The sequence below is a fragment of the Bombina bombina genome, chromosome 1 (assembly GCF_027579735.1).
Source record: "Bombina bombina isolate aBomBom1 chromosome 1, aBomBom1.pri, whole genome shotgun sequence".
NCBI classification, from domain to species: Eukaryota; Metazoa; Chordata; class Amphibia; order Anura; family Bombinatoridae; genus Bombina; species Bombina bombina.
This window is the reverse complement of record NC_069499.1, coordinates 599,069,320-599,080,483: the sequence shown is the minus strand read 5'-3', so window position 1 is coordinate 599,080,483 and position 11,164 is coordinate 599,069,320. Positions and strand designations below refer to the sequence as shown.

The 11,164-nt window shown below is 37.1% G+C and overlaps 1 protein-coding gene across 1 annotated transcript in view; it reads right to left on the bottom strand.

Moving 5' to 3' along the window:
• LOC128645721 (thioredoxin reductase-like selenoprotein T) overlaps window positions 1–11,164 on the bottom strand; it is a 51,485-nt gene that overhangs the window by 29,054 nt on the left and 11,267 nt on the right. The window contains exon 2 of the mRNA XM_053698931.1: window positions 8,260–8,370. Coding sequence (XP_053554906.1) covers window positions 8,260–8,370 — 111 coding nt within the window. The remainder of the gene's footprint in view (window positions 1–8,259; window positions 8,371–11,164) is intronic.

The following is an 11,164-nucleotide window of genomic DNA, read 5'->3' as shown; positions in this document are numbered from 1 at the left end:
TTTTTTAAAACTGCATGTTCCCATTTCATTGGAGTGGAGACTAAACTAAAAATTGTTCACTACTGTTCTGCCAATACAAATTTCTCTTATTTGTATTATTGTAGTAGAGATCACTGTACTGCATTCAGACAAACCCCTGAAGTACTGGGCAGTTAATAAACTGTGATTTCCAGCTCTGGCTAAAATGGCCCAAAAATATATTTCTGCCCCATGCAGTAGTGTGGAAAATTGAACCTCCTTACTGATAGCAAAAACAGACATATAGCTGAACATGCAGAGATTCTTCTGTTCTGTTCCTTAAAAAGAACTTACCACTAACCTTTGAAAAAATATTCTAATTGCTAGATTGCCTTTTATACTGCTAGTTCTCATCTTGTACAATTATGTTCAAAACATACTGTACTCTGAGGAACATCTTAGCTTATATAATTGCAGGAAGAGTACTCATAGGAAAAATTAAGTTAATCCCAATGAACACTCATCCTGCAATTATAGGACTAGATTTAGATTACATTTGATTGGTAAGCTTTACCAATGCTCTGTTCACATTTCCAACTCCATAGCCTTTAATGGAGTAGGACGTGTAATGAGAGCATTGGTAAAGCTTACCAGTCAAATGTAATCTAGCCCATAGTGTTGTTCACCATGATTAAACAGTATTCTGTTCTATTTTTTACTGTATGGCACTTTTGGTTGGTTGCAATTTTATATTTGTTATTTATTGTTGTTGTTAATATATTTTATTGTAATATTTTTATTTCTAAACATGTTCTGTGAACTTTGTGACAAATAAAACCTGTTTTATTATTTCATAATGTCTTTTGAGCTACAGTCCTTCATAATTATAAAGAAGGAATCTTAAATAATTAGTCTATATTGTGCTTGGTAAACTGTCACATGACATAAAAAAAAAGTATCGGTAATTGGTATCGGCGAGTATTTGAAAACAAGTATCGGTACTTGTACTCGGTCTTAAAAAAAATGGTATCGGTGCAACCCTTACTGGGACAGAAGTAATGTTGATTTTTTTCTTTTAAAAGGTGGAGAAAGGTTGGAAGGGAAAAGAAAGAGGCTAAATTACAAACATAATTAAGTCAGAATTGAGGTTATGTCTTGGTTTTTCATTTTTTTTTTTTTTTTATTATTGTGCATTTCTATACTCCTAAATGCTGAATCAACGTATAAGATTGACGAAATGTTAAACACATGTTTTCGTAAACACCCTAATCAATGTTTTAAGGGTTAATTGGTTTAGTCTTTTACTATACCTCCTAGAACTTATATGAGGAAATTTTGTAAGAAGCTATATCTAGGTATTTAAAGAAAGGGAAAAAAAAAAAATCTTTGTCCCTCTGGATTATAGATTAAGCACTATATACTATAATAGAACTCTTATTTTACTAGAATAACGACTCTAGTTATTTAAAAGAGAAGGGCAAGGACACTTTACATATTGGATATAACGAAAAGGCTCGAAAGAGAATTTTACTACAGCCTCATATCTCATATTTATAAAAATAATTGTTTCTAAAAGCTACGAATAGCTGGAGATAATTATACTTTCGCTATACTAACCCACATAAACCCCTTTTTTTTTTTTTTTTTTTTTTTTTTTTACACGAGTCTCTTTTAGGCTACATTTCTAAGTGTCACACTTACTAATAACTTTACATAAATATAGGATGAGCTATAGGTTATCCCTCCTTATTAAAATTTATATGTAAAATGTAAAATACTGAAAGAGAGGAATTATACGGTGTCTGGTCTGTGTGGAAACATACAGGTGGAATTATAATTTAAAAACCGAAAGAAGCTAATAACAGAAGCTTAGGCCGGACTTAGAGGAGCTGAGAGAGTTATATCCTTGTCGCCGCAATAAATTCACTTTATCACAATTTACACCAACTTATCTCTTCACACAATCACTAATTTTAACTCCTCATTATAAATCACTTTAATCCAAAAAAAATTTTTTTTTTCTCACTCTGGGCCTTGCAGCCCCCTCACACTCTATTCTCACCTTTCTCACCAGCACACCATCACCTTCTTATTGATAACCGGCCCACCACATCACACACCAATTCCCCTTTCCCCCCTTCCACACTTTTTCTTCCCTTCCCCCCCCCTTTTTTTTTTCCCTCCTTCCCGAGCACTCACAATTCTCATCACGCGGCACATGGACAAATATCTTTCCAACTCCCCAAAACATCCTTCCCCAAATATGACGGGAAGGCACAGAGATAAGAAGCTTAAGAATTTAGTAGAATCAGGTATTGAACAATCAAGTCCTGGTACCCTAACAAATATACCAGATAATCTCAATATGCAGACATTAGTGACTAATATTGCTGAAGCATTAACCCCCAAATTTGAAACTCTCAAATCTGAGATTAAGCAGGATATTTCCTCTCTAACACAAGAGGTGCGGCAATTTTCGAACAGACTCCAAGAAATGGAGCAAAGAGTGTCGGATTTGGAAGACCAAACAATTACCCATAGTTCTAAGATTGAAAAGTCTGATAAAAAAACTACAAAAAATTATGGATAGATTAGAAGACCTGGAAAACCGTTCACGACGGAACAATCTTAGAATAATCGGTCTTCCTGAAAATAAACAATTTGAAAATCTTGACTCTTTCATATCCGATACTCTCACTAAAGCTTTAAAGATCCCCTCCTCTTATCCCCCGATCATAGTGGAACGGGCCCACAGAGTAGGCCCCCCATGACCAGAAGGCAATAGCAGTAGTAGAAACCGTCCGGTAATAGCTAGACTACTCAATTACAAAGATAAGGATCTATTATTGCAGTATTCACGGAAAAATCAACCGATTATGATAGAGGGTAACAAAATTATGATTTTTCAAGATTTTTTGGCAGACACTGCCTCAAAAAGATGGGAATTAGCCCCGATTTGTTCAAAATTTATACAACAAGGTCATAGGTCGACTCTGATTTATCCATCAAAATTAAAAGTAGTATTAAATGGAATAACACACATTACAGAAGATGTTCAAATAGCCGAAAATCTTTACAAATCCCTTACTGGATAGATTTAGGGGATAAGTTACGATTATTGGACATATATATGTGGTTGATAGGGTCATCTAGTTCTTATTTTTTTTTTCTTTCTTTCTCTTGTATTAAAATGGAAACAGGTTATGGTAAAGGTCAAGCTATGATTATTGGCTTGATATATGTGATTCGAGATGATCTTTTTGTTCTTTTTCTGTGTATTAAAATGGAAACAAGTATATGGCGACAGCATTTTATGGGGAATTGGGTCCCCCCTCCATCCTTCCCTGTTCCTTCTCCTTTTTATATTTTTTTTTCTTTCTTTTTTTCTCCTCCCCCCCTACACAATAGAGAAAGATGACACAAAAATTTAAAATTATATCATGGAACGTAGGGGGAATTTCATCTCCCATTAAACGTAAAGCAATCCTGTCACACCTTCGTAAAGCTCAGACAGATATTGGTTTATTACAGGAAACACATCTAGATCAGGAGGAATCGTTAAAATTAAAAACATCATGGGTAAGAGAAGTTCTTATAGCCCCGAGCGTAGGAAAGAAGAGAGGAGTAGCAATACTCATAGGCAAGAAACTTCAGGTGGAGATTTTGGACTCTGAGGCGGATCCCGGGGGGAGATATATCCTGGCTAAGGTGAAAATAAACCAGGTAAAATATACAATTTGCAACATCTATGGCCCAAATAAAAGTGACCCTGAATTTTGGGACAAGTTGCAGACAAAACTCCTAAGGTCAGAAGGGCATTTAATCATGGGGGGGGGACTTCAATATGGTCCCCAAATGTCCTATTGATAGACTTAGGAAAAATACTAAATGTTTGAAACAAAAAAAAAAGATAATCTTGATTTTAAAATAATTAAAAAAATTAAACAGGTGCTCTCCTTACGTGATATCTGGAGATATCAGAATCCTGATACTCAGTATTTCACTTGTTTATCAAAAGCACACAAAACTTTATCCAGGATTGACCTGTTTTTAATTGGAGATCACCTAAGTCCTACAAGGGTTAAGTCCGAGATAATGCCTATCTTCTTGTCAGACCATGGGCCCATTACACTAGAATTTAATTTCACCTATGGTAGACCAAGGAATCAGCGGTTCTTTTTTCCTTATCTTCACAATGATTTTAAATTTAAAGAGTATCTTAAGAATAAATTTAGGGAGTATCTCCAATTTAATAATAACTATGTTAAACGTTCTGATATCTTCTGGGAAACTGCCAAGGAAGTCCTCAGAGGAGAAATTTTTGCATACTCTGCCATTCAAAATAAAAAAAGGAAAACGAGAGAAGGAAGTCTGTAGCTCTCTAATTAATTCTTATAATTCATATTTATTGGAGGGAACACCTTTAAATTGGGCAAGATACATACGTGCTAAAGATAAAAGAGATACTTTTTACCTAATGCAGGAAACTAATAACGATCTTAAGTTACAAGCCAAATTGTATAAATTTGGCAATAAGTCAGGTAAAATGTTAAATAGACTAATTAAGAATGAAAATAAAAAAACTTAATATTGATAGACTCCAACAGAATGGGAAATTTTTAACTAAGACAGAAGATATAACCAGTGTATTTTATCAATACTTTCAACAACTGTACACTAGTAAAGAATGTGATATAAATAGAGCAATGGAATTCTGCAGTAATATTAATATTCCAACGGCCACAACTGAGGAGATTGCTAGACTCAATGCACCGATTTCCTTAGAAGAAAATGTAGCAGTGGTCACCAAGCTCCCTTTAAACAAGGCGGCGGGCCCGGATGGATTACCCAATGAGTTTTACAAAATTTTAATGTCAGAGATAGCGCCATACTTAGGTAATCTTTACAATGATATCTTTATTGAACATAAGCAGGTTATGCCTTCCTTTGCGTCTTCATTTACTACTTTGATTTTGAAAGAAGGGAAGGACCCCACATGCAAAGGGTCTTATAGACCTATTGCATTGTTAAACTCGGATTATAAAAGTATCGCGTCTATCTTAGCAAAAAGACTTCAATCCATCCTAACCACAGTAATCCATCCGTACCAAGCAGGCTTTATCAATAATCGTAATTCCTCAGCAATAATTAGAGAATTACTAGCTACAATGGAATATATACAAAAAACATCTCCACAAGGGGCGGGGAGAGCGGACCCCCCTGACATGGCCATTGTATCAATTGACGCGGAAAAAGCTTTCGACCTAGTAACCCATAAACACCTAATTTTTTCCCTAACAAAGTTTGGGATTGAGGGGAATTTCCCTAAGTTTGTAGAAAACCTATACACTCGTTCTTTCACAAATTTGATTATTAACAGTGAGATCTCTTCCTTGATTGCATTGCAGAGGGGCACTCGTCAGGGCTGTCCTCTCTCCCCGCTCCTATTCAATCTAGCCATAGAACCACTGGCAATCAAGATTAAGTCATCGTTAGAAGGTATAAAAATTCAAAATCATGAAATAAAAATTGGTTTATATGCAGATGATTTACTCATATATCTTTCTAACACAGCAAAAAACATTCCCAAACTTCTGCATATTACTCGTCAGTTTGGGATTTTCTCAGGCTACAAAGTAAACCCTACAAAATCCGAGATAATTTGTCTTAGGAAAAATAAAACTAGTATAACAGATATACCCTTTAGAGTGATAACGGACTATATGAATTACTTGGGAATTAAAATCCCACTGAATCTAAAAGATCTTTATAAAATAAATATAACCCCAATGTTAACACATATTAAAGAAAGGCTTAAAACTTGACAATCCCTACCTCTGTCAATATCCGGCCAAACTGCTCTATTTAAGATGGTTTTGCTTCCAAAACTACTTTACATCTTGCAGAATGTGCCATTAATTCTGTATGAGAAAGATTTACGGTCACTAAACTCGTCAATTGGACAATTTATTTGGCAAGGAAAAAGAGCTAAGATTGCCTTCTCTAAACTAGTAGCACCTAGAGAGATGGGAGGCTTCGCTCTTCCAAACTTAAGATTTTATAACCTTTGTTTTTTAGTTCGTATAGTAGTTGACTGGCTCACCAAAAAGAATTACGTTACAAATATAGACCTAGAATCTAACATATGCGAACCTTACGCACTACAGGCTCTACCACACATGGATCTTAAAGATCTTCCATTAAATGTTAAGGAATTTAAATTTATTTTGAACCCAATTAAAGCCTGGCTTAGACTAACCAAACTTTTATCAATAAACCCTAAAGCATCAAAACACCTTCCCTTAATTGGAAATCCGAATTTCCAACCAGGCCTAGACTCAACCATTTTCAATAGATGGCACAATAAAGGATTAGACAAAGTTATTTTTTTTATAGATCAGGATAGGAAATGCGTCAAATGCTTTACACAACTGAAAGAGGAATACACCTTGACAAATAAAGATTTCTTTGCTTATTTACAGATAAGACACTATATTACAGAACTAGTACATAAGGCTGGCTGGATCTGGTCCCTAGGCAAAATGGAACCTTGGCTTACAATAATTAAAGAGTCCTCTATCTCCATCTCCTTTTGTTACCATTTATTGTCTCTTAGTAAAGCAACCCCGTTAATGGAGAACCTAGTCGTAAGTTGGAATAATATAATTCCATATAATAATATAGAAAATAAACTTATACAACTTTCTTTGAATAAAGTATTAAAAACAACTCTTTCCTCCAATTGGCGAGATGCTCATTTGAAACTTCTTCATAGGGCGTATTTTACCCCGGAGAGAGGCCTTAGAGTCCGAAATACTGAATTTAGTAAATGTCCAAGATGCTCATATATAGCTGCGGATTTGATACACATGTTCTGGTCCTGCCCCGCGATAGGAAATGTCTGGAGGAAGTTGGAATATTGGCTTAAGAAAGTACTCAAAATTGAATTGGTAACATTCTCCATGCTCCAGATCATATTTTGTCTGAGGCCTGATGAGGAGCGACAGCCTAATGAAGTATTAGTCAATTCATCTATTCTAGCCACCAGATACTTGATTTGTAATAAATGGAAAATGAGGGCGACCCCAACCATCCCAGAAATTAGAAACCATCTAAAGAAACAATGTATCTTAGAACAAAGAAATGCTAACATAGATAATGAATGTGACATAGATGAAATTTTTTCATAAATGGGCGCCCTTCATTAAGATCTTCCCTGAAAGAGAAATTGAATACCTGATATACCCATTTAGGAATTCGGAGTTAGTATTATTAGGTTTATGGTGATCGGAGGCAGTTCTGGGTAAGCTGCAACCGATCACCTGACCATCTCTCCCTTCCCCCTCCCTCCCCCCCCCCCCCCTTTTTTTTTGCGATGGTTAACATGAGGGAGCCGGGGGGGAGGGAAGGGGGGAAAATTTATAAAACCCCAACATTGAGTTATTATGATAGACTGGTTCAGTTCAGTCATATAGACATATGATACGTAATATACATTATTTGTTCTTTTTGATTTTTTCTCGGATATCACCTTATATTGATGGACTGTATTATCATGTTGCATTGTATTATTATCGATGTTGTACTCTTTGTTGGACAAAATAAAATATAAAAAAAAAAAAAAAGTGGCAGGTAGTCCGCAGGTGTTCCTGCTTGTATAGTGGATAGGAGTTGAATCAGCTCCACAGCAATTTATTCCCAAATGAGCCTTCCATAGGGTCGCTCTGATGATAACAATGGTATTTTTCTTTGGGTCTAGTCAGATCCTCAGCGATAGGGTCCCTTCCTTAGTAATTTCCTATTCGTAATACAAAAATAAAACGCGAGCCTCAAATCTGTCAAAGCATTTCAGCCCAACTTGGGGCCTTTATCAAGACACCGTTTTTTAACTTTAGTGCTTTTTGATCCGGACATTGCATATATACACTCAAGACCACTACCAGGTTGCAACCGATCCCCAAATAGCGTGTTATATGAATGTTTTCTTATGTTAGCGCATTATTTCTTATTTTAATGCATTATTTTTAACATTTTATTGTACGATTACATTTATTCTGAGTAAACGACTTTTAATTATAACAGTTTACATACGTTATTCTATTTGTCACAAGTTGCCACTATATACAGCGCTCTCCTATATTGTTTTGTTCTACCTTGTTTTTACTTATAGACCAGAGGAGGATCTGTATGTTTTAGGAGTAGCTTAGTTTGAGTATTATAGGATTGATATAGCTCATATTGTTCTTCTCTAACTTCTACAAGGCCCAGGAGCAGATGCTCTTTATTGGGAAAGGATCTCACCTATATAATGCAGAGGGCATGTAGTTTTCTCCATGGATCTCCAGTTCAGGATACAACTGCTGAATGCTGCGTGCAAGCTCCTCATACACTCGTCGATGACCTCAGGACACACTGTAGATTAATAACATGCTCAGCAAGATAACTCTCTTGTATCCATTTTAGCCCTATCATGTTATCATTTGTTTCCTCTCCACCCAAGCTAAACTAATAAAACCACTGTCTCTGTGTGGATCAGAGTGTGTGGAAAGATATTTAACTGAATTGTTTTCCATCATTAGTAGACTTGCTTATTTTGAAAAAAAAATCCTAAAGTGGGGAAGGATAACAGGTTAGAAATGGAACTGGAGTCAAGCTATCAGACAGTTGAAAAATCCAAGTCAAGTTATCAGACAATGTTTTGGAGCTATCAGACAGTTATAAAACAGCAGTCAAGCTAGCAGACATATATGCTAATAAGAAATGTTTTAATGAATACAACAAGCATTTTTGTTATAAAATGTCACTCAAATAAAAAAAAAAAAAAAAAAAAAAAAGAGCATTTCTCTAAGCGTTAAAAACAAAATTCCCCATTGTGCCACTAAATATTCACCAAAGCTATCTCACACAATGACCCCTCTACAATATCACAAAGTATGGGGACTTTTTACTGTGCAATTTTAAAAATATTGGGCCTCAAATTGCAAAATAGGCACCAATTTCACCAAGTGATAAAAACAAAATCTCCCATTGAGCCACTAAATATTCCCCACAGCTATCTCTCACAATGACCCCTCTACGATATCACAAAGTATGGGGACTTTTTACTGTGCAATTTTAAAAATATTGGGCCTCAAATTGCAAAATAGGCACCAATTTCACCAAGTGATAAAAACAAAATCTCCCATTGAGCCACTAAATATTCACTGCAGCTATCTTACACAATGACCCCTCTACGATATCACAAAGTATGGGTAATTTTTACTTTGGAATTTTAAAAATATTAGTCCCCAAATGTCCCTCAAATTGCAAAAATAGGCACTTTACAACAATTTCACTTGAGGATAAAATCAAAATCTGCCATTGTGCAATTCAATTTTCACCACAGCTGTCTCACACAATGACCCCTCTTTAGTGGCACAATGGGGGGATTTTGCTTTTATTCATACGTGAAATTTTTGGAAAGTGCCTATTTCCATCTTAATATGAGGAGAGTCCACGGCTTCATTCCTTAGCTGTGGGAAATACAGAACCTGGCCACCAGGAGGAGGCAAAGACACCCCATCCAAAGGCTTAAATACCGTCCCTCATCCCCCAGTCATTCTTTGCCTTTCGTCACAGGAGGATGGCAGAGAAGTGTGGTAAGATTCGGAGTAGTCTCTTATGGAGGGTAGTACTCCTCACTATGGGACTGGAGATTTAAGTAGTCTTGTCAGCCTCTCAGTGAGAGCATTGACGAAAAGTTAGGGTCTGGAGATGCAGGGAGAGTCTTTCTGCAAAACCATCCAGACTCGTATTAACTCCTAAGCAATCCGTGTAGACGAGTTTCACTGCCTGCTTTTATCACTCAAGTTCATGTCAGGTGCGATGCAACAGACTGTCAAACTTGAGAGGCTGTGTTATGTTCCACGGCGATGATTCCGGTAAGATCGTTCCATTTTATCTCATATGATAACGTACACAGTGTGACTCCTTTATCTGTATAGAATCAAGGGTGAATATCTCCGGAAGGAGGTTATTGAACGGGGGAGGGGGGGGGGGGGATTTATGCATGATTGCTTTATTATGTTTTATGCAGCGACATGTGTGAGATGAGGCTCTGGCAGATGTGGGAACATTCAGGTTTTACTTTCATTTTGGGAGAACTGCGCAGCCTGTTAACTTGGAGCACTTCTCTTCCTGCAGCAGGAGCGGTCCTGCATGGCACTCCATGTGACCGGGTGTGGCCTCATTATCTTCCTCTTTCCTTACCGTGCAGTTTACAGGAGACAACGCGGTTTCTCTGTGGGGCCTGGGTCATAGGAGGTGGCGAGTGCCCGGCCATTGGGGGTATAAAAAAGGTACCATTTCTCTTTTTCTATTGTTCGTATTAAAAGTGCAAGTTATGGAGGACTCTAATGCGTTAGAGGGTACTCCCTCTTTACCGAAGTCTAATACCTGTTTTTATTGTGAGGTGGCTACGGTATATCCACCTGTTCAATTATGTTCCACATGCCTCGATAAGGTAGTTATATATAAAAAGACAAAGATGTTTAGTACCACTGAGCAATCCACCTCTGAGGTGTCTCCGTCCCGTGAGGTGCGTTCCCTGCAATCATCTCCTATTACACATGCAGCTCCCTATCGCGCTACTAATCCTCCTTTGTGAGGGGCCCTCCTACCGCCAGACTTTAATGAACAGTTGCAAACAGCAGTGTCTGTGGCCTTCAGTGCTTGACCCAGGGGTCATCTATCAACTTGTTGGATTTATCTGATACTAGATTATCCACCGCTGAAGACACCTCTTATACGTCAGAGGAGGCTCTTTCTGGGTTAGAATCGACTGCCTCTAGGCCTCCGGTTGTGGAGGAACCAGACTTTAGATTTAGGATTGAGCACTTACGCTTTATGTTTAAGGATGTGTTGTCTACGTTAGAGGTTCCGGAACCAAAATTACGGGAGGAAACTTCTATTCCTAAGCTTGATAAGGTTTATGAGGACAAGGTGGTGCCACAGACTTTTCCGGTTCCCGTAAAGATGGCAAATATTATTAAGAATGAATGGGAGAGACTTGGATTTTCTTTTTCCTTTAAGAAATTGTTCCCGGTTCATGACTTGTGGGGGTCTGTCCCTAAGGTGGAAGGAGCTATCTCCACACTGGCTAAGAGCACCACTATCCCACTTGAGGATAGTTCCTCGTTTAAGGAACCAATGGATAAAAAATTGGAAA